At 50.6% G+C, this 26007-nt stretch overlaps 1 protein-coding gene across 1 annotated transcript in view; it reads right to left on the bottom strand.

Moving 5' to 3' along the window:
• LOC116955179 (uncharacterized) overlaps positions 1-26007 on the bottom strand; it is an 83850-nt gene that overhangs the window by 55572 nt on the left and 2271 nt on the right. The window contains exon 2 of the mRNA XM_076052890.1: positions 24657-24774. Coding sequence (XP_075909005.1) covers positions 24657-24750 — 94 coding nt within the window. The 5' untranslated portion in view covers positions 24751-24774. The remainder of the gene's footprint in view (positions 1-24656; positions 24775-26007) is intronic.

The following is a 26007-nucleotide window of genomic DNA, read 5'->3' as shown; positions in this document are numbered from 1 at the left end:
TGTACGGTGTAAAAGAAGTTCACCATATATACACGCACATAGACTCACACAGAGACCCATAGACCAATCACACAGAGACCCATAGACTCACACAGAGACCCACAGACTCATCACACAGAGACCCACAGACTCATCACAAAGAGACCCACAGACTCACACAGAGACCCACAGACTCATCACACAGAGACCCACAGACTCATCACACAGAGACCCACAGACTCACACAGAGACCCAAAGACCCACATAGAGATCCACAGACCCACACAGAGACCTATAGACTCACACAGAGACCCATAGACTCACACAGAGACCTATAGACTCACACAGAGACCCATAGACTCACACATAGACCCATAGACTCACACAGAGACCCACAGACTCATCAGACAGAGACCCATAGACTCACACAAAGACCTATAGACTCACACAAAGACCCACAGACTCGCACAGAGACCCATAGACTCACACAGAGACCCACAGACTCACACAGAGACCCACAGACCCACTCATAGACCCACAGACTCACACAGAGTCCCATAGACTCACAAAGAGACCCATAGACTCACACAAAGACCTATAGACTCACACAAATACCCACAGACTCACACAGAGACCCATAGACTCACACAAAGACCTATAGACTCACACAAAGACCCACAGACTCACACATAGACCCATAGACTCACACAGAGACCCACAGACTCAAACAGAGATCCACAGACCCACACAGAGACCCACAGACTCACACAAAGACCCTTAGACTCACAAAGAGACCCATAGACTCACACAGAGACCCATAGACTCACATGGAGATCCACAGACTCACACAGAGACGCACAGACTCACACAGAGGCCTATAGACTCACACAGCGACCTATAGACTCACACAGAGACCTATAGACTCACACAGAGACCCATAGACTCACACAGAGACCCATAGACTCACACAGAGACCCATAGACTCACATAGAGACCCACAGACTCACACAGAGACCCACAGACTCACACAGAGACCCATAGACTCACACAAAGACCTATAGACTCACACAAAAACCCACAGACTCACACAGAGAACCATAGACTCACACAGAGACCCACAGACTCACACAGAGACCCACAGACCCACACAGAGACCCACAGACTCACACAGAGACCCATAGACTCACACAGAGACCCATAGACTCACACAAAGACCTATAGACTCACACAAAGACCCACAGACTCACAGAGTGACCCATAGACTCACACAGATACACACAGACTCACACAGAGAACCATAGACTCACACAGAGACACACAGACTCACACAGAGAACCATAGACTCAGACAGAGACCCAAAAGACTCACACAGAGACCCATAGACTCACACAGAGACCCATAGACTCACACAGAGACCCACAGACTCACAAAGAGACCCACAGACTCACACAGAGACCCACAGACTCACACAGAGACCCAAAGACCCACATAGAGACCCACAGACCCACACAGAGACCTATAGACTCACACAGAGACCCATAGACTCACACAGAGACCTATAGACTCACACAGAGACCCATAGACTCACACATAGACCCATAGACTCACACAGAGACCCACAGACTCATCAGACAGAGACCTATAGACTCACACAAAGACCTATAGACTCACACAAAGACCCACAGACTCGCACAGAGACCCATAGACTCACACAGAGACCCACATACTCACACAGAGACCCACAGACCCACTCAGAGACCCACAGACTCACACAGAGACCCATAGACTCACAAAGAGACCCATAGACTCACACAAAGACCTATAGACTCGCACAAATACCCACAGACTCACACAGAGACCCATAGACTCACACAAAGACCTATAGACTCATACAAAGACCCACAGACTCACACATAGACCCATAGACTCACACAAAGACCCACAGACTCAAACAGAGACCCACAGACCCACACAGAGACCCACAGACTCACACAGAGACCCTTAGACTCACAAAGAGACCCATAGACTCACACAAAGACCTATAGACTCGCACAAATACCCACAGACTCACACAGAGACCCATAGACTCACACAGAGACCCACAGACTCATCACACAGAGACCCACAGACTCATCACAAAGAGACCCACAGACTCACACAGAGACCCACAGACTCATCACACAGAGACCCACAGACTCATCACACAGAGACCCACAGACTCACACAGAGACCCAAAGACCCACATAGAGACCCACAGACCCACACAGAGACCTATAGACTCACACAGAGACCCATAGACTCACACAGAGACCTATAGACTCACACAGAGACCCATAGACTCACACATAGACCCATAGACTCACACAGAGACCACAGACTCATCAGACAGAGACCCATAGACTCACACAAAGACCTATAGACTCACACAAAGACCCACAGACTCGCACAGAGACCCATAGACTCACACAGAGACCCACAGACTCACACAGAGACCCACAGACCCACTCAGAGACCCACAGACTCACACAGAGACCCATAGACTCACAAAGAGACCCATAGACTCACACAAAGACCTATAGACTCACACAAATACCCACAGACTCACACAGAGACCCATAGACTCACACAAAGACCTATAGACTCACACAAAGACCCACAGACTCACACATAGACCCATAGACTCACACAGAGACCCACAGACTCAAACAGAGACCCACAGACCCACACAGAGACCCACAGACTCACACAGAGACCCTTAGACTCACAAAGAGACCCATAGACTCACACAGAGACCCATAGACTCACATGGAGATCCACAGACTCACACAGAGACCCACAGACTCACACAGAGGCCTATAGACTCACACAGCGACCTATAGACTCACACAGAGACCTATAGACTCGCACAGAGACCCATAGACTCACACAGAGACCCATAGACTCACACAGAGACCCATAGACTCACATAGAGACCCACAGACTCACACAGAGACCCACAGACTCACACAGAGACCCATAGACTCACACAAAGACCTATAGACTCACACAAAAACCCACAGACTCACACAGAGAACCATAGACTCACACAGAGACCCACAGACTCACACAGAGACCCAAAGACCCACATAGAGACCCACAGACCCACACAGAGACCTATAGACTCACACAGAGTCCCATAGACTCACACATAGACCCATAGACTCACACAGAGACCCACAGACTCATCAGACAGAGACCCATAGACTCACACAAAGACCTATAGACTCACACAAAGACCCACAGACTCGCACAGAGACCCATAGACTCACACAGAGACCCACAGACTCACACAGAGACCCACAGACCCACTCAGAGACCCACAGACTCACACAGAGACCCATAGACTCACAAAGAGACCCATAGACTCACACAAAGACCTATAGACTCACACAAATACCCACAGACTCACACAGAGACCCATAGACTCACACAAAGACCTATAGACTCACACAAAGACCCACAGACTCACACATAGACCCATAGACTCACACAAAGACCCACAGACTCAAACAGAGACCCACAGACCCACACAGAGACCCACAGACTCACACAGAGACCCTTAGACTCACAAAGAGACCCATAGACTCACACAAAGACCTATAGACTCACACAAATACCCACAGACTCACACAGAGACCCATAGACTCACACAGAGACCCACAGACTCACACAGAAACCCACAGACTCACACAGAGACCCACAGACTCACACAGAGACCCACAGTCTCACACAGAGACCCACAGACTCACACAGAGACCCACAGACTCACACAGAAACCCACAGACTCACACAGAGACCCACAGACTCACACAGAGACCCACAGTCTCACACAGAGACCCACAGACTCACACAGCGACCCATAGACCGACACGGAGACCCACAGACTCACACAGAGACCCATAGACTCACACAGAGACCCACAGTCTCACACAGAGACCCACAGACTCACACAGCGACCCATAGACCGACACGGAGACCCACAGACTCACGCGTGACTTTACCGAAAGAACCAAGAATATATTAGCAATGATGCCGTAACATTACATTCACACTTCTCCTTCATAGCGCTGTTAATGATAAGAGTTTAAATTAGAATAGAGATGGCAGAATGATGGAGATGCCGAGAGATGAAAACCCGTAAAATGGTTTCATCCCAAACTGGGACAGCTTCAGCATAGGGCAGCGATGGTGTTGCTGCCGCTTGCCGCTTGCCGCTTAACACGCATTAGGCCTTCGCGAGCAATATCATTCGTGATAAACGTTTTTTTATTTCACTCTATAAGACCGGAAGCGGGAACCGTGACATTTCGCCGGTGATCACAACAACAATGACAACCAGCTTCATCAGGCGATTAGCTAGGAATCTTCCCGCTTCCCTGCAAAATTCTCGGCTAATCGCCTGATGAAGCTGGTTGTTGTTGTTTTTGTAATCACCGGCGTAAACGTCACGGTTACTCGAATCGTAAACGTAGGCTTACTCTCCAACCCACTACAACATTGAGTAACTAATCACGTTTTGTTTCCGTGACAAACTTTTACCAATTGGCTGTGTCGGGTGGTGGTGGGTCTAACGACACAACAGTTCTACGGGGTGTTTTAAAATGATGGACCCAATTTCAAAGCAGTATATTTCACGATGGCAACGTGCTACAATTACACAAAAAGTTGCAAACGGTTTAATGAGTTATTACGTTTTACTAACCATTTTATAATTGCTCTATGTGCCCTCCACCTGCTGTACGGGCAACATCGGCACGAAAGTTGAATTCGTCCCAAACGCCTCTCTTCTTCACGTTTCCCTCTGACGTGCGTGGTCGCCCTGTGCTCTTCCCCTTACATCAACAGCTGCCTGCTTCTTAAAATTGTCGCTACCAATGACGAACGCTCTTTGACATTGGCGGATCGATGCCAAGACGCCGTTGAAACGCACGCCGCACCGCAATAACGGATTCAGTCTTGCTGAACTGCAGAACGCAAAACGCCCCTTGTGTTTGCGGGGGTCACCGTCTAGAGAATGACCGAGGCTAGGGGGCTGTTTGTGCGCTGGGAGAGGCATCTCGCGATACTCGCTTGAAACTCTGTGCCCCGCACTCTCATGGGCGGTTCGCGGTTGCAGAGATGTAGCGATTTCAAATCGGGGCCATGTGTTTGAAACACCCTGTATTTACCGCTGCTGTGTGATCCCAAAACGCGTGAATTAGTGAACATTTTTCGTTGTTCATTATAGAGGTTTTGTTGGGGTTTGGTCGCGTAAATAAAAATGTGTCGTTAAACCGGCCACCACCCGACACAGCCAATTAGTTAAGCTGGCTGTCAAATATGGCTGTCCGCCTGATGAAGCTAGTTGTAATTACTGGCGAAACGTCGTACTCAGATTGTGAACGTTGCAGATTTGCTCTCCAACACACCGGTGTGCTGTACTAGTATACTACACTACACACTACACTACACACTACACTATACACTACACTATACACTACACTATACACTACTATACACTACACTATACACTACTACACACTACACTATACACTACACTACACACTAGTGCTGTACTAGTAACGAATTGGCACGTTCTGTTTACGTGACAAACCTTACTAGTTGGCTGTGTCGGGTGGTGGCGGGTTTAACGACACATTTTTTTTTATTGACACGCTCTAACCCAAAAAAAACTCTATTACAGATATTGGTCACGAAAGCCTACGTGTTAAATTTAATTAGTTAAGGTTTGTCACATGAACAAAATGTGGCAATTCGTTACTAGTCGAGGACACACCGGTTGTGTGTTGCAGAGTAAACCCACTACAACATTTACAATTATAGTGTAGTGTATAGTGTAGTGTATAGTGTAGTGTATAGTGTAGTATACTAGTTCAGCACAGCGGTTGTGTTGCAGAGTAAACCCACTACAGCATTTACAATTATAGTGTAGTGTATAGTGTAGTGTATAGTGTAGTGTATAGTGTAGTGTATAGTGTAGTATACTAGTTCAGCACAGCGGTTGTGTTGCAGAGTAAACCCACTACAGCATTTACAATTATAGTGTAGTGTATAGTGTAGTGTATAGTGTAGTATACTAGTGTAGTATATAGTGTAGTGTATAGTGTAGTGTATAGTGTAGTGTATAGTGTAGTATACTAGTTCAGCACAGCGGTTGTGTGTTGCAGAGTAAACCCACTACAACATTTACAATTATAGTGTAGTGTATAGTGTAGTGTATAGTGTAGTATACTAGTTTAGCACACCGGTTGTGTGTTGGAGAGTAAACCCACTACAGCATTTACAATTATAGTGTAGTGTATACTCTAGTGTGTAGTAGTGTATAGTGTAGTGTATAGTGTAGTATAGTGTGTAGTGAATAGTGCAGTGTGTAGTGTAGTGTATAGTGTGGTGTACAGTGTGGTGTATAGTGTAGTGTGTAGTGTAGTGTATAGTGTGGTGTATAGTGTGGTGTATAGTGTAGTGTAGAGTGTAGTGTATAGTGTAGTGTACCAGTTCAGCACACCGGTTGTGTGTTGGTTAGTAAACCCACTACAACATTTACAATTAAGAGTACCGTGACATTTCACCAGTAATTACAACCGGCAGCATCAGGCGATAGCCAGAGTTTGTGTTGCTATCGGCACGAGAAGGAGAACCCGCTGATTAGCGACAGCCATCGTCTCGTGCATTGCCGTTCTCACGCCCCCTGCGGTACACGTGGCACAAACAGCTATCTGCGTTATGTCGTAATAATGTAATAAAAACGTTATACCAAGATAATGTGTATCGTGAAATATTTTTTTGGGGGGGGGGGGGTTAATATTCTCTGGGAATTCATTAATATTTTGGGCGAAATAACTACTCTCATGCCTGAAGGACAAATTGAAAAATGACCGGTTCAGATAATAGCCGCCGATGTTGGCCGTGAGCGGGAATCGAACTCGGCTCGCCGGATTCGTAGCGCAGCGCTCACCGCTACAAAGACAAAGATCCCCCGTGTAGCCTATTGCAGACTGCTGGGGCAAGTGCTGTTAGCGAGCACCTATGAAAGCCGGCACGGTACACGAGGGGGTGGGTGGCCAGCGCCACGCCCGCCCGCCTTTGTCTTCCCAGTGGAGATGTTCATACACCGCACCAGGTACTTATTTAAGGCTGAGTCCACCTAGGGGGAGGCCCAGGACCGATTCATGACGTTAGCCGTCAGTGGGGAATCGAACTCCGGTCGCCAGGCTCATAGTGCAGCGCGCTAACCGCTACACTACCGCTCCCCTTGACACACACAAAGACAAAAAGCCCCCGTATAGCCTTAACAGACTGTAGGGGCAAGTGCTGTTTGCGAGCACCTATGAAGGCCGAAACGGTACACGAGGGGGTGGGTGGCCAGCACCACGCCCGACCGCCTTTGTCTCCCCAGTGGCGATGTTTACACACCGCACCAGGTACTCATTTGAGGCTGAGTCGACCTAGGGGAGGCCCGGGACCGGTTCAGATAATCGTCACTGGTGTTGGCCGTGAGCGGGAATCGAACCCGGGTCGCAGGGTTAATAGCGCAGCGTAGCGCTAACCGCTACACTACCGCTCCCCTTGACACACACACACGGACACACGCATCATACACGCATTACAAACGCGTGAAAACATACACACACACATCATACACGCACATCATACGCACATTACGAACGTTGCACGCCACATGAACACGCATGCACCAGACACATTACAAACACATGAACATACACACATTGCAAACACACACGCACATGCACACACGCGCACGCGTTACATACAGACTCGCCGCACACTTTCACTGGAGGTGAAAGGAGTTTAGCGAAGTAAATAATAAATGAAGCAGGACCCACCCCACCATTATTTTTTTCCCGAACCGCACAGAGAGACGGCAGCTGCCCCGGAGCGCAAGCATTGGGCGTGGATGGGGGGTGGCGGTGTGGTTTTGAAAAGAAATTGTTTGAAAATCCACATGCCAACATTCTACAGTGCCGAGAAAAAAGCGTGTTTGACCCCACCCCCCTCCTCCTCCTCCACAATGATGACGATGGGAATCCCATCGGTTTTTTTTGTTTTAACCACGATAGCCTTTTTTTAAATCTAAAACCCTGGTCTTTTCTTGAATATCCGATCGGGGTTTATGTTCACCAATTCCGTGTGTCCTTTTGAAATAAAATGATGAGTGGATTCAACAGACAATGAGCAATCGAGGTTCAGGGTAATGTGACAAAGTAAGGGAACCCATTGGTTTAATGAGCTCAATTGAGGGAATAATTAGAATAGGGTGTTTAAATCATTAGGTAGATCTTCAGAGGTGAGTTTGGGAGGCCCCACCCTATATAAAGATCAGAAAGTTCGTGAGTTTGGTCTTCAGCATACAGGTGCGTGTGGAAACAAGTCGTGCCAGGGTTACAAAAACACTTCTAAGAATTTGGGGCTCCACCAATCCACTTTCAGACAGAGAGTCTACAAATGGAGAAAGCTCCAGACCACAGTCACTCTACCCGGAAGCGCCCTACAAAATTATCTTAAAGAACAAACCGGAAAACCATCAAGGGAAGTCGCAAAGAACCCCAGAGAAACATCCAAGGAATCTGCAGGTTCATTCTCAACGTGGCCAATGTGAACGTTCATGGCTCAACTGTCAGAAAACTACTGAACAAGAGCGGTGTTCATGGAAGGATAGGCAAGGAGAACACCACCTCTCTCCAAAAACAACATTGCTGCCCATCTGAAGTTCGCCAAATAGCACACTGATGATCCACAAGACTTCTGGAACAATGTTCCCTGGACCGACGAGTCAAAGGTAGAACGTTTTGACTTCAATGAGAAACGCCACGTTTGGCAAAAACCAAAGACTGGCTTTCGAACAGAAGAACCTCGTCCCGAGCGTCAAGCGTGGTGGTGGGAATGCGATGGTTTGGGGCTGCCGCAGGACCTGGACGGCTCACGATCATTGACACAACCATGAATTCTGCATTGTATTAGAAGATTCGAGAGGAGAATGTCAGGCCGTCCGTCCGTGAGCTGAAGCAGAACCGAAAGTGGGTCTTGCGGCAAGGCAATGATCATAAACATACGAAGCAGACCTACAAAAGAATGGCTGCAGAAGAAGAAAGTCCGCGTTTTGCAATGGCCTGGTCAAACTCAGGACCTAAACCCCATCGAAATGTTGTGGCAGGAACTGAAGCGAGCTGTCCATGCAGGGCAACCCTCAAATATCACCGATTTGAAGGAGTTCTGTAATGAGGAATGGGCTAAAATTCCTCAGATCCATTGTGTGAGAGAGACTGACCGACGGATTGCAGGAAACGCTTAGCTGCAGTCATTGCTGCTCAAGGGATTTCACCAGCTACTGAATCTAAAAGGTTTTCACACTTTTTCACACCTGGTTATTGAATGTAGAATCATGTGACGATGAATAAATGTTGAAAGAGTATCGTGTTGGGGACCTCCCTTGCCAGTATCAAAATATAACAATAGGTTTTACCCTTTCTGGCAATCAAACAGTTGTGTTAAAACACCAAACTGAAAACTTTTGCAAGGAATCATGTCTGCATTGACCACACATACTTGTGGTGAACATGCAAACACAAACAACACGCTCTGGTAAGTATATGATGGTGCATTGTCTTTGAAACTGCTTGGTCACCACCAGAGACGGCTTTCTTTAGAGCCTAGTCTCAAACAGTGTTAGAACAGAGGACGCTAAAAGGCGAACAGCACAAAGACAATGCCACTATCAGGACATTGAGAGCTTGGGGTGAGCAGCTGCATCATTGGTGCACACTAAACTGTCTGGTGTGGACCAATAAGTTTTAAATACAATTAATATCCTGCCAGATAATGTTTTGTTGGGTCTAATTGTCCACGCTCAACTGACGTTGGGTGTAAATCACCACGGTCCCCTTACGTTGTGGCAAGCTTCGGGTCCACTTCCTGGAGTCGTGGAGTTCTTACATTACTAGTACGGTACATTTCATTAAAGCGTGTTTAAAAAAAAGTTTTTTTAAAAAAATATTACTTCTTTCATACTGGTAAATAAAAAAGGTCCCATGTTGTAGCTACTGACCCCGAGCTCTAAATACCCTGAGAGTGGCATTGTCCTTGCACTGTTCGCCTTTTGGTGTTCTCTGGTGTGACACTGGTGGTGAGACTGGGCCCTAAAGGAGGGTCGTCTCTGGTGAAGACCAATCAGTTTCAAAGACAATGAGTACTGTACTATTATTACGAGAGCGTGTTTGTGTTTGCACGTTCACCGCAAGTAATGTCTGTGGTTATTGCAGTCACTTGATTCCTTGCAAAATGTTTCAGTTTGGTATTTTAACATCTTAACACAACTATTTTATTTACCAGAAAGGGTAAACCCTATTCTTACAGAGTAAATCGTGTTTTCGTGTCATTTGTTTAATCGGGTTATCCATTATTTGGACTTTGATTAAGATCTAATAACATTTTGGGTTTGAGATATGTCAAATATGTGAACATCCTGAGGGCGTTCACAAACTTTTTGCTCGGCACTGTAAGCTTCGCCATCGTGAACTTGTAAGCGAAACACCAACGAGGAACGAACGGTCCACAGCATGCCCGGTACTTTTCCACAAATTGCTCTTCCCAATCGTGCTCGCGTCATCATCGTCGTCGTCGTCGCCGGAACGAAGAATCCGTTCGGAGAGAGAGAGAGAAAAAAATCCCGCAGAGCCGCGCGTTGTTAGAGAAGGGCCCGCGTTGTTAGGGAAGGGCCCGCGTTGTTAGGGAAGGGCCCCGTTGCCAGGGAAGGGCCCGCGTTGCTAAGGAAGGGCCCGCGTTGTTAGGGAAGGGCCCGCGTTGTTAGGGAAGGGCCCGCGTTGCTAGGGAAGGGCCCGCGTTGCTAGGGAAGGGCCCGCGTTGCTAGGGAAGGGCCCGCGTTGCTAGAGAAGGGCCCGCGTCGCTAGAGAAGGGCCCGCGTTGTTAGGGAAGGGCCCGCGTTGCTAGGGAAGGGCCCGCGTTGTTAGAGAAGGGCCCGCGTTGCTAGGGAAGGGCCCGCGTTGCTAGGGAAGGGCCCGCGTTGTTAGGGAAGGGCCCGCGTTGCTAGGGAAGGGCCCGCGTCGCTAGGGAAGGGTCCGCGTCGTTAGAGAAGGGCCCGCGTTGCTAGGGAAGGGCCCGCGTTGTTAGGGAAGGGCCCGCGTTGCTAGGGAAGGGCCCGCGTTGTTAGGGAAGGGCCCGCGTTGTTAGGGAAGGGCCCACGTTGCTAGGGAAGGGCCCGCGTTGCTAGGGAAGGGCCCGCGTTGTTAGGGAAGGGCCCGCGTTGCTACGGAAGGGCCCGCGTTGCTAGGGAAGGCCCCGCGTTGCTAGGGAAGGGCCCGCGTTGCTAGGGAAGGGCCCGCGTTGCTAGGGAAGGGCCCGCGTTGCTAGGGACGGGCCCGCGGAGGCGGACACCGCAGAGCTTCCTCCGAGATGCCAAACTTCTTCAGGTGACCTTTGCTCCACACACTTGAGAACCCGGTTGAATAACAACTCAGTCTGGGTGTAACAGTATGGGTCTCCACGTGAGTTAAGAGACACTGTGACCCCCAGTACCACTGAGACCCTGGGTTCAAGCCCTGGCTCTGGGTATCTCTCTCAGAAGGCCCATAATGACCGTGTCAGAGACACAGATTCAGCAATGTTGACGTCCTGGGTCGTGTTTAATGTCAGGGTTCTGGGTGTCCGTCATTGTCCGTCGATAGGTTCACAGTGGCCGTGTCAGAGACACAGATCCAGCAATGCTGACGTTCTGGGTCGTGTTTAATGTCAGGGTTCTGGGTGTCCGTCTTTGTCTGTCGATAGGTTCACAGTGGCCGTGTCAGAGACACAGATCCAGCAATGTTTACGTCCTGGGTCGTGTTTAATGTCAGGGTTCTGGGTGTCCGTCATTGTCCGTCGATAGGTTCACAACAATGGCCAAGGCGGGCGGACAAAGAGCCCCGCGCCTTTTTTAAACACCATGGCTCTCCGCGGATCGCGGCAACGCGGCGTCCCTTTGATCAACAGTTGGGACGGCCGCGGTGCCACGTTGCCACAACGGTGCACCACCACCACCAACACCGCCACGTTGCCACACACGGCGCGCCACCACCACCAACACGTTGCCACACACGCCACCACCACCACATTGCCACACACGGCACGCCAACACCACCACCACCAACACCACCACGTTGCCACACACGGCAAGCCACCACCAACACCAACACCACCACATTGCCACACATGGCGCGCCACCACCACCACCAACACCACCACATTGCCACACACGGCACGCCACCACCGCCACCACCACGTTGCCACACGCGGCACGCCACCACCACCACCACATTGCCACACACGGCGCTACACCACCACCACATTGCCACACACGCCACCACCACCACCACATTGCCACACACGGCACGCCAACGCCGCGCGGGCGGGCGTCAGTCGTGGCCAGCGATGACGCGGCTTCGTCCACGATGACCTCCGCCTCTCTCGGCCCATCGCGACTGCGGGCGGCAGCGAGGCCACGCGGTGTCACTGCTAATACCGGGAGTCTCTGTGTCGCTGTATCCCCGGGTGTCCCCGTGTCCCCGTGTCTCCGTGTCCCCGTGTCTCCGTGTCCCCGTGTCTCTGTGTCTCCGTGTCCCCGTGTCCCCGTGTCTCCGTGTCACTGTGTCTCTGTGTCTCCGTGTCTCTGTGTCCCCGTGTCTCTGTGTCTCCGTGTCTCCGTGTCACCGTGTCTCCGTGTCACTGGGTGTCCCCGTGTCTCTGTGTCCCCGTGTCGCTGTCTCTGTGTCTCCGTGTCTCTGTGTCTCCGTGTCACTGTGTCTCTGTGTCTCCGTGTCTCTGTGTCCCCGTGTCTCTGTCTCCGTGTCACTGGGTGTCCCCGTGTCTCCGTGTCTCCGTGTCCCTGTGTCGCTGTGTCTCTGTGTCTCTGTGTCCCCGTGTCCCCGTGTCTCTGTGTCTCCGTGTCTCCGGGTGTCCCCGTGTCTCTGTGTCCCCGTGTCTCCGTGTCCCCGTGTCCCCGGGTGTCTCCGTGCCCCCGTGTCTCCGGGTGTTTAATTTAAATGTGAGTTTATCTCTGCATGTGTCTCTATGGGTTCCCGACGTGGTCCATAGTTTAAGGCGCATGGCCACAATCACAATGTAGCTGATTGTGATCCTGACGCCTGACGCTTGCTGCTGTATATTTGGAGTTTGCGTGTCTCTCTCTCTCATCATCACGGTGGCTAGGAGATGTTAACTACCTCGCTTGGTACGCAGGAAGTCGTGGGTTCGATCCCGATCCTGACGCCTGCTGCTGTATATTTGGAGTGTGCGTCTCTCTCTCTCTCTCATCATCATCACGGTGGCTAGGAGATGTTAACTCCCTCGCCTGGTGTACAGGAGGTCGTGGGTTCCATCCCGACCGTGACGCCTGCTGCTGCTGTATATTTGGAGTTTGCGGTGTCTCTCTTTCCCGTTTAAAATCTACATCACGGCAGTTTGGAGTTATTTGACTGCTGCTACACATTTATTTTTTATTTTCTACCTACGTGACTTTACCGAAAGAACCAGAGAGTATGGATTCCTGCAGTCACGAAAGCTTCAAATCAAGATTGCTTCTACACATTTCCACGTGGCGATGATGATGATCATGAGGATAAGTCGCCAACTTCGTTGAGCAATCATTTGTGGTATCCAGGTGGTCGCTTCTAAAACAAGTTAGCTACTACAGAGCTCAGTGGGGGCGGGAGGGGGGGGGCCTTACACCTGGTGAAGTAAAAAAGATACGTTTCGTCGCATTGAATGTGGAAACGTCCTTAAGCGGCCAGATAACCGATCTATGGCGTGCAAGCCGCCCTCGAGTTGAGACGTCACCCCCCACCCCCACGTCACCCAGTTTTGATCCCGGAGATTAGGAGGCTGAGTTCACACCTGCAGTGGTGGGTGGGTGTGGTGTGTGCGTGTGGTGTGTGAGTGTGATGTGTGAGTGTGGTGTGTAGGTGTGGTGTGAGTGTAGTGTGTGTGGTGTGAATGTGTGTATGTGGTGTGTGCGTGGTGTGTGTGAGTGTAGTGTGAATGTGTGTGTGGTGTGTGAGTGAATGTGTGTATGTGGTGTGTGCGTGTGGTGTGTGAGTGTGGTGTGAATGTGTGTGGTGTGTGAGTGTGGTGTGTGAGTGTGGTGTGAATGTGTGTGTGTGGTGTGTGAGTGTGGTGTGTAGGTGTGGTGTGAATGTGTGTGTGGTGTGAGTGAATGTGTGTGTGGTGTGAATGTGTGTGTGTGGTGTGAGTGAATGTGTGTATGTGGTGTGAATGTGTGTGTGGTGTGAGTGAATGTGTGTGTGGTGTGTGGTGTGAATGTGTGTGTGGTGTGTGAGTGTGGTGTGAATGTGTGTGTGGTGTATGAGTGTGGTGTGTAGGTGTAGTGTGAATGTGTGTGTGTTGTGCGAGTGTGGGGTGTGAGTGTGGTGTGTGAGTGTGGTGTGAATGTGTCTGTGGTGTGTGAGTGAATGTGTGTGTGGTGTGAATGTGTGTGGTGTGTGAGTGAATGTGAGTGTGGTGTGTGAGTGTGGTGTGTGAGTGTGGTGTGTGAGTGTGGTGTGTGAGTGTGGTGTGTGAGTGTGGTGTGTGAGTGTGGTGTGTGAGTGTGGTGTGTGAGTGTGGTGTGTGAGTGTGGTGTGTGAGTGTGGTGTGGATGTGGATGTGTATGTGGTGTGAATGTGTGTGTGGTGTGTGAGTGAATGTGTGTGTGGTGTGAATGTGGTAAAAGTGAATACGTGTGCGCGTTCAGCAACTCGCTAACCACTGTGCCACCGTTATCCACAACGCACACATTCACACACTCACACACTCACACATTCACACACTCACACATTCACACACTCACACACTCACACAAAGATCCGCCATATAGCCTTAACAGACTGTAGGGGCAAGTGCTGTTAGCAAGCACCTATGAAGGCCAGAACGGTACACGAGGAGGTGGGTGGCCAGCACCACGCCCGACCGCCTTTATCTCCCTAATGGCAATGTTTACACATCGCACCAGGTACTCATTTGAGGCTGAGTCGACCTAGGGGAGGCCCGGGACCGGTTCAGATAATCGTCACTGGTGTTAGCCGTGAGCTGGAATCGAACCCGTGTCGCCGGGTTCATAGCGCAGCGCGCTAACCGCTACACTACCGCTCCCCCCCAAACACACATACATACAGACACACATACACATACATACATACACACACCCATACACACACCCATACACACACCCATACACACACCCATACACACACCCATACACACACCCATACACACACCCATACACACACCCATACACACAAACACATACATACACACACACACACATAAAAAAGATCCCCCATAGAGCCTTAACAGACTGTAGGGGCAAGCGCTGTTAGCGAGCACCTATGAAAGCCGGAAACGGTACACGAGGGGGTGGGTGGCCAGCACCACGCCCGACCGCCTTTGTCTCCCTAGTGGCAATGTTTACACACCGCACCAGGTAATCATTTGAGGCTGAGTCGACCTAGGGGAGGCCCGGGACCGGTTCAGATAATCGTCACTGGTGTTGGCCGTGAGCGGGAATCGAACCCGGGTCGCCAGGTTCATAGCGCAGCGCGCTAACCGCTACACCACCGCTCCCCACACACACACATATATACACACATACATACACATACATACACACATACACACATACATACACACACATACACACACACATACACACATACATTCACACATACACACTCAAACACACAAAAATACATAGACACACACACATACACACATACATACACACATATACACACACAAACACACACACACGTACACATACATACACACATATACACACACACAAACACACACACGTACACACACATACACACACCAATTCCCCCCCCCCAACCACGCCCGTATAGCCTGTAACAGACTGTTGGGGCAAGCGCTGTGAGCGAGCAGCAGCAGCAGCTGTGAAGGCCGGCACGGTGGCACACGTGAGGTGGGTGGGTGGCCAGCACCACGCCCGGGCCGCCTTTGTCTCCCTGCTGCTGATGTTCAAGCCAGGTGCTGTACTCATTTAGGGCTGAGTCGGTGTAGGGGAGGCCCAGGACCTCGGTTCTGATGATCGCCAGCGACGTTCGCCGTGGGTGGGAATCGAACCCGGGTGGCCAGGTCCGTGGCGCAAGGCACCTCCCATGAGCACGGTTGGCTACGTACGGTGCGAAAGAAGTTCAAACGTACGTACGGTGCGCTGACGACCGGGCCACCGCTCTCCATACACATGCATGCAGGGACTTGTTACCACAGCACGCTGCCAGACACTACCAACAAATACCAAGTGATTACCCAGTATTTGTGTGTGTCTGTGTGTGTGTCTGTGTGTGTCTTCATGTATGTGTGTCTATGTGTGTGTGTCTGTGTGTGTGTCTGTGTGTGTGTGTCTGTGTGTGTCTGTGCGTCTTTGTGTATGTGTGTGTCTATGTGTGTGTCTGTGTGTTTGTGTGTGTCTGTGTGTCTATGTGTCTGTGTGTGTCTGTGTGTGACTGCCCTATATGACATCATAACAACAGTTTGGACCACTGAACGGGTTCCGCAGGATTGGAAGGATGCCCTGGTGGTCCCCCTATTTAAGAAGGGGGACCGCACAGACTGTAACAACTACAGGGGCATCTCAATCCTCAGTGTGCCGGGAAAGGTCCTGGCAAGGATTATTCAACATCGCCTTGCCAGGCACGCTGAGGAGAGGCTTGCGGAGCCCCAATGCGGTTTCAGGAAAGGGCGGTCCTGCACAGATGCCATATTTTCTGTCCGTCTGCTACAGCAGAGGTGTAGGGAATTCCAACAAGACCTACATCTCTGCTTTATTGACCTGGTCAAGGCCTATGATACCATCAGTAGGCCTGGGCTCTGGGTGTTCTTCGTGCTTTTGGAGTCCCTGACCCTCTGCTCACGATCATTAAGGACCTTCATGATGGTGAGCGGGCCTGGGTAAAACTACGTGGCCGGGAGTCAGAGCCATTCCCTGTACACCTTGGGGTGCGACAGGGATGTCCTCTGGCTCCCACATGATTTAATCTCTATTTTGACCACGCAGTTCGTGAAGCCTTCAACAGCTGTACCGGGGGAATCCATTTGGTACAGATATAATGGGAGGCTGATCGATGCCCGGGTGCGGTCAAGGGATGGCTCCCTATTGCTCAACCACGTTATGTATGCTGATGATTTGGTAATAGCTGCTCATTCAGAGGAGGAGTTGGAGACGCTGCTGCTGAGACTGCAGCGTGCCACTAAGACATGGGGCCTTACCATCAGCCCCACCAAAAACAAGCACCTGCCTGGGTATTTTGTACCATCGGACACTCCACCCCCACAACTCCCAATCGGTGTTGGGGCAGTTGTGGAGAGAGTGGAGAGTTTCCCATACCTGGGCAGTGTGCTTATGACCGGCTCCAGTTTAACAGCAGAGGTCTGACTCCGAATCAGTCTAGCGGCAATATCTTTTCATCGGTTGCGTAACGCTGTGTGGAAGCTACCTGGTCTGTCGCTCCGCACTAAGCTTCAGGTCTTCTCAGCCACGGTCATTCCCTCCCTTCTCTACGCTTGCGAAACGTGGACCCCCCTAATGGAACATCTTCGCCGGTTAGAAACATTTAGGCTAGCCTGACTACGATACATCCTGGGTTTAATCAGGCTGGATTGTGTGAGGAGCTCACAAATCCTTGAAAGATCTGGGCAAGGCCCCATCGGTGAGCTCCTCCGGCAGGAAAGCTTGCGTTGGTTGGGTCATGTAGCCCACATGCCCAGCCACCGCATGCCGAAACAGCTTTTGTTCGGCCGGATCGAGGAGGCTAAACGGGCGCGGCACGGGCTAGAGAAGAGATGGAGTGATGTGGTACAGGAGGACGTGGAGCCGAGTGGATTTGCCGATGACTGGTACCAGCGGTGTCAAGATCGGCCTCTGCGGAGGAGGCTCGTGAAGGACGCTACTGGGCAGTTGGAGGCAGTCGCCCTCCAACAACAATGGAGGGCGGAGGAGCGACGCTTAAACGAGCGGAGTGCCGGGTGGCTAAAGCACAGCAAGTTGGCACAGTAGGGGGCACAGGTGGTGCATCAGCCAGTCGTCGCAGTCATCTCAGTCAGTCGACCCGTGGTACCTGGGTCTGCCCCGTGACCTCCTGCCAGCGGGTGTTCGACACTTCACGTGGCCTCAAGGTGTACATGGCCTGGCACAAGCGTCGTGGTGACGTCACCGCAACTTAGTGGCGAATGGCGGTTGTTGTTGTGTCTGTGTGTGTCTGTGTGTCTGTCTATGTGTGTGTGTCTGTGGGGAGCGGTAGTGTAGTGGTTAGTGCCGCGGCGCTACGAACCCAGCGACCCTGGTTCGATTCCCGCTCACGGCCACCACCAACACCAGTGACGATTATCTGAACCGGTCGTGGGCCTCCCCTAGGTCGACTCAGCCTCAAATAAGTACCTGGTGCGGTGTGTAGTAAACATCGCCACTGGGGAGACAAAGGCGGTCGGGCGTGGTGCTGGCCACCAACCCCCTCGTGTGCCGTTCCGACCTTCATAGGTGCTCGCTAACAGCACTTGCCCCAACAGTCTGTTACAGGCTACACGGGGGGCGGTGGGGGGGAGGCATCTTTGTCCTCGTGGCTATCCGCCAAACCATCGCTGCTGGATTAGAAGCAACTCCGAGTAACGACGATGAAGACGTAGCCACAGAACGCTGCCTGGCTATACCGATTTGGGGTTTGGGGCGGGAGGGGTGACCGCAGTCTTCCTGAAGTCCGGCTGACCCTGCGGGGAATTCGATTGCCAAACTCTGCCCGACTCCTCTGCCGATGAGGCCCCGAAGGTCGAAGCTGTCGCTGGTTATTTCTCGCTCGAACAACTGAACCTCATGGCGGAAACCCCATGGTTCTCATAAGCCCCCGGCTCTCGCGTGAACATTACATTATAATATAAACATTACATTATAATATAAACATCACATTTTAATATAAACATCACATTATAATATAAACATTACATTATAATATAAACAAATTATAACGTACAAAAATTTTGCTCTTTTTCACCAAAGGGTTTGAAGGATGGTGGCAAGTGTTGTCTTGTTAAACTACAGTGAGGGAAAAAAGTATTTGATCCCCTGCTGACTTTGTACGTTTGCCCACTGACAAAGAAATGATCAGTCTATAATTTTAATGGTAGGTTTATTTGAACAGTGAGAGACAGAATAACAACAAAAAAATCCAGAAAAACGCATGTCAAAAATGTTATAAATCGATTGGCATTTTAATGAGGGGAATAAGTATTTGACCCCCTCTCAATCAGAAATATTTCTGGCTCCCAGGTGTCTTTTATACAGGTAACGAGCTGAGATTAGGAGCACACTCTTAAAGAGAGTGCTCCTAATCTCAGCTTGTTACCTGTAAAAAAGACACCTGTCCACAGAAGCAATCAATCAATCAGATTCCAAACTCTCCACCATGGCCAAGACCAAAGAGCTCTCCAAGGATGTCAGGGACAAGATTGTAGACCTACACAAGGCTGGAATGGGCTACAAGACCATTGTCAAGCAGCTTGGTGAGAAGGTGACAAGAGTTGGTGCGATTATTCGCCAATTTAAGAAACACAAAAGAACTGTCAATCTCCCTCGGCCTGGGGCTCCATGCAAGATGTCACCTCGTGGAGTTGCAATGATCATGAGAACGGTGAGGAATCAGCCCAGAACTACACGGGAGGATCTTGTCAATGATCTCAAGGCAGCTGGGACCATAGTCACCAAGAAAACAATTGGTAACACACTACGCCGTGAAGGACTGAAATCCTGCAGCGCCCGCAAGGTCCACCTGCTCAAGAAAGCACATATACATGCCCGTCTGAAGTTTGTCAATGAACATCTGAACGATTCAGAGGACAACTGGGTGAAAGTGTTGTGGTCAGATGAGACCAAAATGGAGCTCTTTGGCATCAACTCAACTCGCCGTGTTTGGAGGAGGAGGAATGCTGCCTATGACCCCAAGAACACCATCCCCACCGTCAAACATGGAGGTGGAAACATGCTTTGGGGGTGTTTTTCTGCTAAGGGGACAGGACAACTTCACCGCATCAAAGGGACGATGGACGGGGTCATGTACCGTCAAATCTTGGGTGAGAACCTCCTTCCCTCAGCCAGGGCATTGAAAATGGGTCATGGATGGGTATTCCAGCATGACAATGACCCAAAACACACGGCCAAGGCAACAAAGGAGTGGCTCAAGAAGAAGCACATTAAGGTCTTGGAGTGGCCTAGCCAGTCTCCAGACCTTAATCCCATAGAAAATCTGTGGAGGGAGCTGAAGGTTCGAGTTGCCAAACGTCAGCCTCGAAACCTTAATGACTTGGAGAAGATCTGCAAAGAGGAGTGGGACAAAATCCCTCCTGAGATGTGTACAAACCTGGTGGCCAACTACAAGAAACGTCTGACCTCTGTGATTGCCAACAAGGATTTTGCCACCAAGTACTAAGTCATGTTTTGCAGAGGGGTCAAATACTTATTTCCCTCATTAAAATGCAAATCAATTTATAACATTTTTGACATGCGTTTTTCTGGATTTTTTGTTATTATTCTGTCTCTCACTGTTCAAATAAACCTCCCATTAAAATTATAGACTGATCATTTCTTTGTCACTGGGCACACGTACAAAATCAGCAGGGGATCAAATACTTTTTTCCCTCACTGTATACACTACACTATACACTACACTATACACTTCACACTACACTATACACTACACTATACAATACACTACACACTATACACTACACTATAATTGTAAATGTTGTAGTGGGTTTACTCTCCAACACACAACCGGTGTGTGCTGAACTAGTATACTACACTATACACTACACTATACACTACACTATCATTGTAAATGTTGAAGTGGGTTTACTCTCAAACACACAACCGGTGTGTGCTGTGCTATTAACGAATTGACACGTTTTGTGCATGCGACAAGCCCTTACTGATTGGCTGTGTCGGGTGATGGCGGGTTTCACGACGCCTTTATATTTACGTGATCTAACCCAAAACGCCTCTATTATGTGTGGTGTGTGTGTGTGTGTGCACTGTAACAAGACTCGCACTAGCTGCACACCGGCCGCGTCACTAACACCCCGTGCACGTCACTAACGCCCCCTGCTGCGTCACTAACGCCCCCACTGCGTCACTAACGCCCCTGCTACGTCACTAACACCCCCACTGCGTCACTAATGCCCCTGCTGCGTCACTAACACCCCCACTGCGTCACTAACACCCCCACTGCGTCACTAACACCCCCACTGCGTCACTAACACCCCCACTGCGTCACTAACACCCCCACTGCGTCACTAACGCCCCGTTCACGTCACTAATGCCCCTGCTGCGTCACTAACGCCCCCACTGTGTCACTAACGCCCCTGCCACGTCACTAACGTCCCTGCTGCGTCACTAACACCCCCACTGCGTCACTAACGCCCCGTTCACGTCACTAACGCCCCCACTGTGTCACTAACACCCCCACTGCGTCACTAACACCCCCACTGTGTCACTAACGCCCCCACTGTGTCACTAACACCCCCACTGCGTCACTAACGCCCCCACTGCGTCACTAACACCCCCACTGTGTCACTAACACCCCCACTGTGTCACTAACACCCCCACTGCGTCACTAACACCCCCACTGTGTCACTAACGCCCCCACTGTGTCACTAACACCCCCACTGCGTCACTAACGCCCCCACTGCGTCACTAACACCCCCACTGTGTCACTAACACCCCCACTGTGTCACTAACGCCCCGTTCACGTCACTAACACCCCCACTGTGTCACTAACACCCCCACTGTGTCACTAACGCCCCGTTCACGTCACTAACACCCCCACTGCGTCACTAACACCCCCACTGTGTCACTAACGCCCCGTTCACGTCACTAACACCCCCACTGCGTCACTAACACCCCCACTGTGTCACTAACGCCCCGTTCACGTCACTAACGCCCCCACTGCGTCACTAACACCCCCGCTGCGTCACTAACGCCCCTGCTGCGTCACTAACGCCCCCGCTGCGTCACCCACGACCTCCTGTATACCAGGCGAGGTAGTTAACACCTCACCAACCATGCTATTTGGAGGTGTGGATGGGGCAGGACAACAAACTAAACACAAAACGCACCTCTAAAGGAAGTATGATTAAAAAATACATAGCTCCAGTGGATTCCTAATAACGGCGTAGTGTATAGTAGTGTAGTATATAGTGTAGTGTATAGTGTAGTATATAGTAGTGTAGTGTATAGTGTAGTGTATAGTGTAGTGTATAGTGTAGTGTATAGTGTAGTGTATAGTCGTGTAATGTATCGTGTAGTGTATCGTGTAGTGTATAGTGTATAGTAGTGTAGTGTATGATAGTGTAGTGTACAGTAGTGTAATGTATCGTGTAGTGTATAGTGTATAGTAGTGTTGTGTATGATAGTGTAGTGTATAGTAGTGTAGTGTATAGTAGTGTAGTGTATAGTAGTGTAGTGTATGATAGTATAGTAGTGTATTGTACAGGAGTGTAGTGTATAGTGTATTGTATAGTAGTGTATGATAGTGTAGTGTGTAGTAATTTGCATGTATTTTTTACTTCTTTCGCACCGTACGTAGCCAACCGTGATAAAAGGAGGTTGCGGGAGAAGGACAACAAACTAAACACAACAATAACAATAAAACGTATTTTTTTTTAGAACAGCTTGAGTTGTTATCTTTCAAAATAATGTAAAAAAACATCATGTACACCGCAAATGGTGTTCTCGGTTGGGAATGTACATCGCGACATCGCAGTCTGTTGAGAACCATACAGCGCCTTCCTGTGGAATAACCTGCCGCTCCATCACCTGTCTCTGCCTTGAAAGCCCATCTATTTAAAGTCATCTCTTTAAAGTTCTCTCTTTAAACCCATCTCTTTAAAATCAACTCTTTAAAGTCATCTCTTTAAAGTGGCCTTCCCTGCTCTTTACGCCACTGCTTTTCATGCATTGCACAATTGGGGACCCGAGGATGGGAAGCACAATTATACATTGGAGGTATGATTTGTAACAACAACGGCACGAACACCAGACATACCAATACTATGACGATGCTATTATGATTGGCTGTATTATTATTTACATGTTGCCCATCTCTGCCAATAACCACAAAGAAGGTCCCGTTCCAGCAGCCAGGCTCAGCGTGGCTCCACTCGCTCTCTCTCTCTCACTCTCTCTCGCTTTCTCTTTCTCTCTGTCTCTCTGTCTCTCTCACTCTCTCTCTTTCTCTTTCTCGATCAGGGGAAACAAGAAGATGCTCGGTGTAGTCAGCACTTTGCTCCGTTCATCATTTCGGGTTTTTTTATGCTTTGCTTTATGTAAACCCACCCTCCCCCGCCTTTTAAATGAAAGACCCAACAAAATATTATTTTCTGCTCTCCTTACCCCTTCCCTCTCTCTCTACCCCCCTCTCTGCCCCCCCTCCCTCTCTCTCTGCCCCCTCTCTTCCTACTCCATTTCGCTCTCTCTCGCTCACTCTCTCGCTCTCTCTCTTTTTTTGATAACTACGACAAGTGCTGCATCTGCACGCAGCCCTTCCCACAGTCGCTCTCGCCCTGGACACCACCACCACCACCACGTGACTTTTCTTTCGTGTTGTGCGCGGTGCTCTTTAGCGCCACAGCGCGTGGATTTGTAGCGTTTGTTTTCATTTGTGTTGCTGGTGACTTTGTGCGTTTCATATCGAAATCGCCTCCAGTGCTTTTTGCTGCTGGCGGCGATAAAAGTTGTTTAAAAGTCAAAAGTCTCTCTCTCTCTCGCGTTCTCTCTCACTCTCTCTCTTTCGCTCGCTCTCTCGCTCTCTCTTTTAACCAGTTAACTTTCCGTGGGCTACGTGGCGTGGCGACGCGGTGCTTGCGTTGCACGTGGAGGTGTGGCGCATGCACCGCAGGTTGCAATTGTGACGTTCGACTCGATGTTTGGTGATCCCGTATCGAAAGCGGCTCCAGAGCTATTGCTGCTGGCAGCAATCAAAGTGGTTTCAAAGTCAAAAGTCTCGCTCCCCCTCCCTCTCTCTCTCTCTTTCTCCCTCTCTCTCTCTGGCTAACAAACGCCGCGATCTCACCAACTTCGTCTGCGCCCAAGCTAACATGGCGGTGTACAAGACGAGGAAAAAGACGCTGGCAAGGCGACACTGACGGCCGCTCTGTGGCCCTTCCAGTGTTCAGGGGCCTGCTCAGGGCACGGCTCCGTCTGGAGCACGCCGCGTACCACACACACGCGTGTCGGTGACGTGCAGCGCGTCTTCTTCGAACGCTGGCGGGCACCACCCTCCTTGTCACCTTCCCACGTGCTCGCTCGACGAGCACGTGGGAAGGCTCCGCCGTCGCCGCCGCCACGTGGGTGACGTTTTGGTGCTGTGCGCGGCGCGTCCATTGCTGCACAGCGCGCGCGTGTGTTATATTGTATTTGCGTTATTTGTTGCTGGTGACTTTGCGTTTCGTATCGAAATCGCCTCCAGTGCTGTCGCTGCACTTGAGGCGATGAAAGTTGTTTACAAGTCACGAGTCTTTCCCTCTCTCTCCCTCCCTCTCTCTCGCTCCCTCGCTCTCGCTCTACTCACGGCTCTTGGCCTCCGGGTGCTTCAGCAGGAGGCGTCTCAGGCACGCCGCGTCCCCGCCCTGCACGGCTCTCCACAGCTCGTCCTCCTTCCCCATTGCTCGACAGCTCCTTCAGAGCGCCTGCTGACAGCGTTACAGCGCGCGCCGTCCAGTGGTTAAGAATGGACCGTGGCAACGTGGGCCCGACGTTGGCCCGACGTTTTCCCCAACGCTGCTCCGATGCCAGCCCGACGTTGGGCTGACGTTCACCCAACGTTGGTTCGGCGTTGGCCCGACGTTGGCACGACGTTGGCCCGACGTTTTCCCCAACGCTGGTCCGACGTTAGCCCGACGTTGGGCTGACGTTCACCCAACGTTGGTCCGACGTTAACCCGACGTTGGTCCGACGTTAATCCGGCGTTGTCCCGACGTTGACCCTACGTCGGTCCGACGTCGGCACGCCGTCAACCCAACGTCGACCCGACGTCGACCCGACGTCGACCCGACATTGCTACGGCGTTGGGCCCAACGTTGGTCAAAGGTGGGCATGTCCACGGGGACGTAAAGCACCCGTCGAGAACTCCCAGGCTGGGTGCATGTTGAGGCCACCACGCCAGGAAGGGCGGAAGAAGTCTCGTTGCTGGCAAGGTCACGGGGCAGACCCAGGCGTTATAGGTCGACTGAGATGAGTCACAAAGTTCCCCCGTGTAGCCTTAAACTGACTGTTGGGGCAAGTGCTGTTAGCGAGCAGCAGCAACTATGAAGGCCGGCACTGTGGCACACGATGGGGTGAGTGGTCAACACCACGCCCGGCCGCCTTTGTCTCCCCGGTGGTGCGATGTTTACGCACCGCACCGGGTACTCGTTTAAGGCTGAGCCGACCTAGGGGAGGCTCAGGAACGGTTCGGATAATCGTTGCGGTTCGTAGCGCAGCACAGCGCTAACCGTTACGCCACCGCTCCCACGCACATACCCACAAATGGACATAATCTAACACACATACACACACGTAGATATTATCTAACACAGACACACATACACACAAGTAGACACTATCTAACACACAGACACACACACACGTAGATATTATCTAACACAGACACACATACACACAAGTAGACACTATCTAACACACAGACACACACACGTAGATATTATCTAACACACAGACACACACACGTAGACACTATCTAACACACAGACACACATACACACAAGTAGACACTATCTAACACACAGACACACACACACAAGTAGACACTATCTAACACACAGACACACACACGTAGATATTATCTAACACACAGACACACACACAAGTAGACACTATCTAACACACAGACACACACACGTAGATATTATCTAACACACAGA

The sequence above is a fragment of the Petromyzon marinus genome, chromosome 58, assembly GCF_048934315.1.
Source record: "Petromyzon marinus isolate PM22_M1 ecotype Great Lakes invasive population chromosome 58, UKy_Petmar_22M1.pri1.0, whole genome shotgun sequence".
In the NCBI taxonomy this organism is placed as follows: Eukaryota; Metazoa; Chordata; class Hyperoartia; order Petromyzontiformes; family Petromyzontidae; genus Petromyzon; species Petromyzon marinus.
Note: the sequence above shows the minus strand (reverse complement) of the source record. Positions and strands in the feature narration are given on the sequence as shown.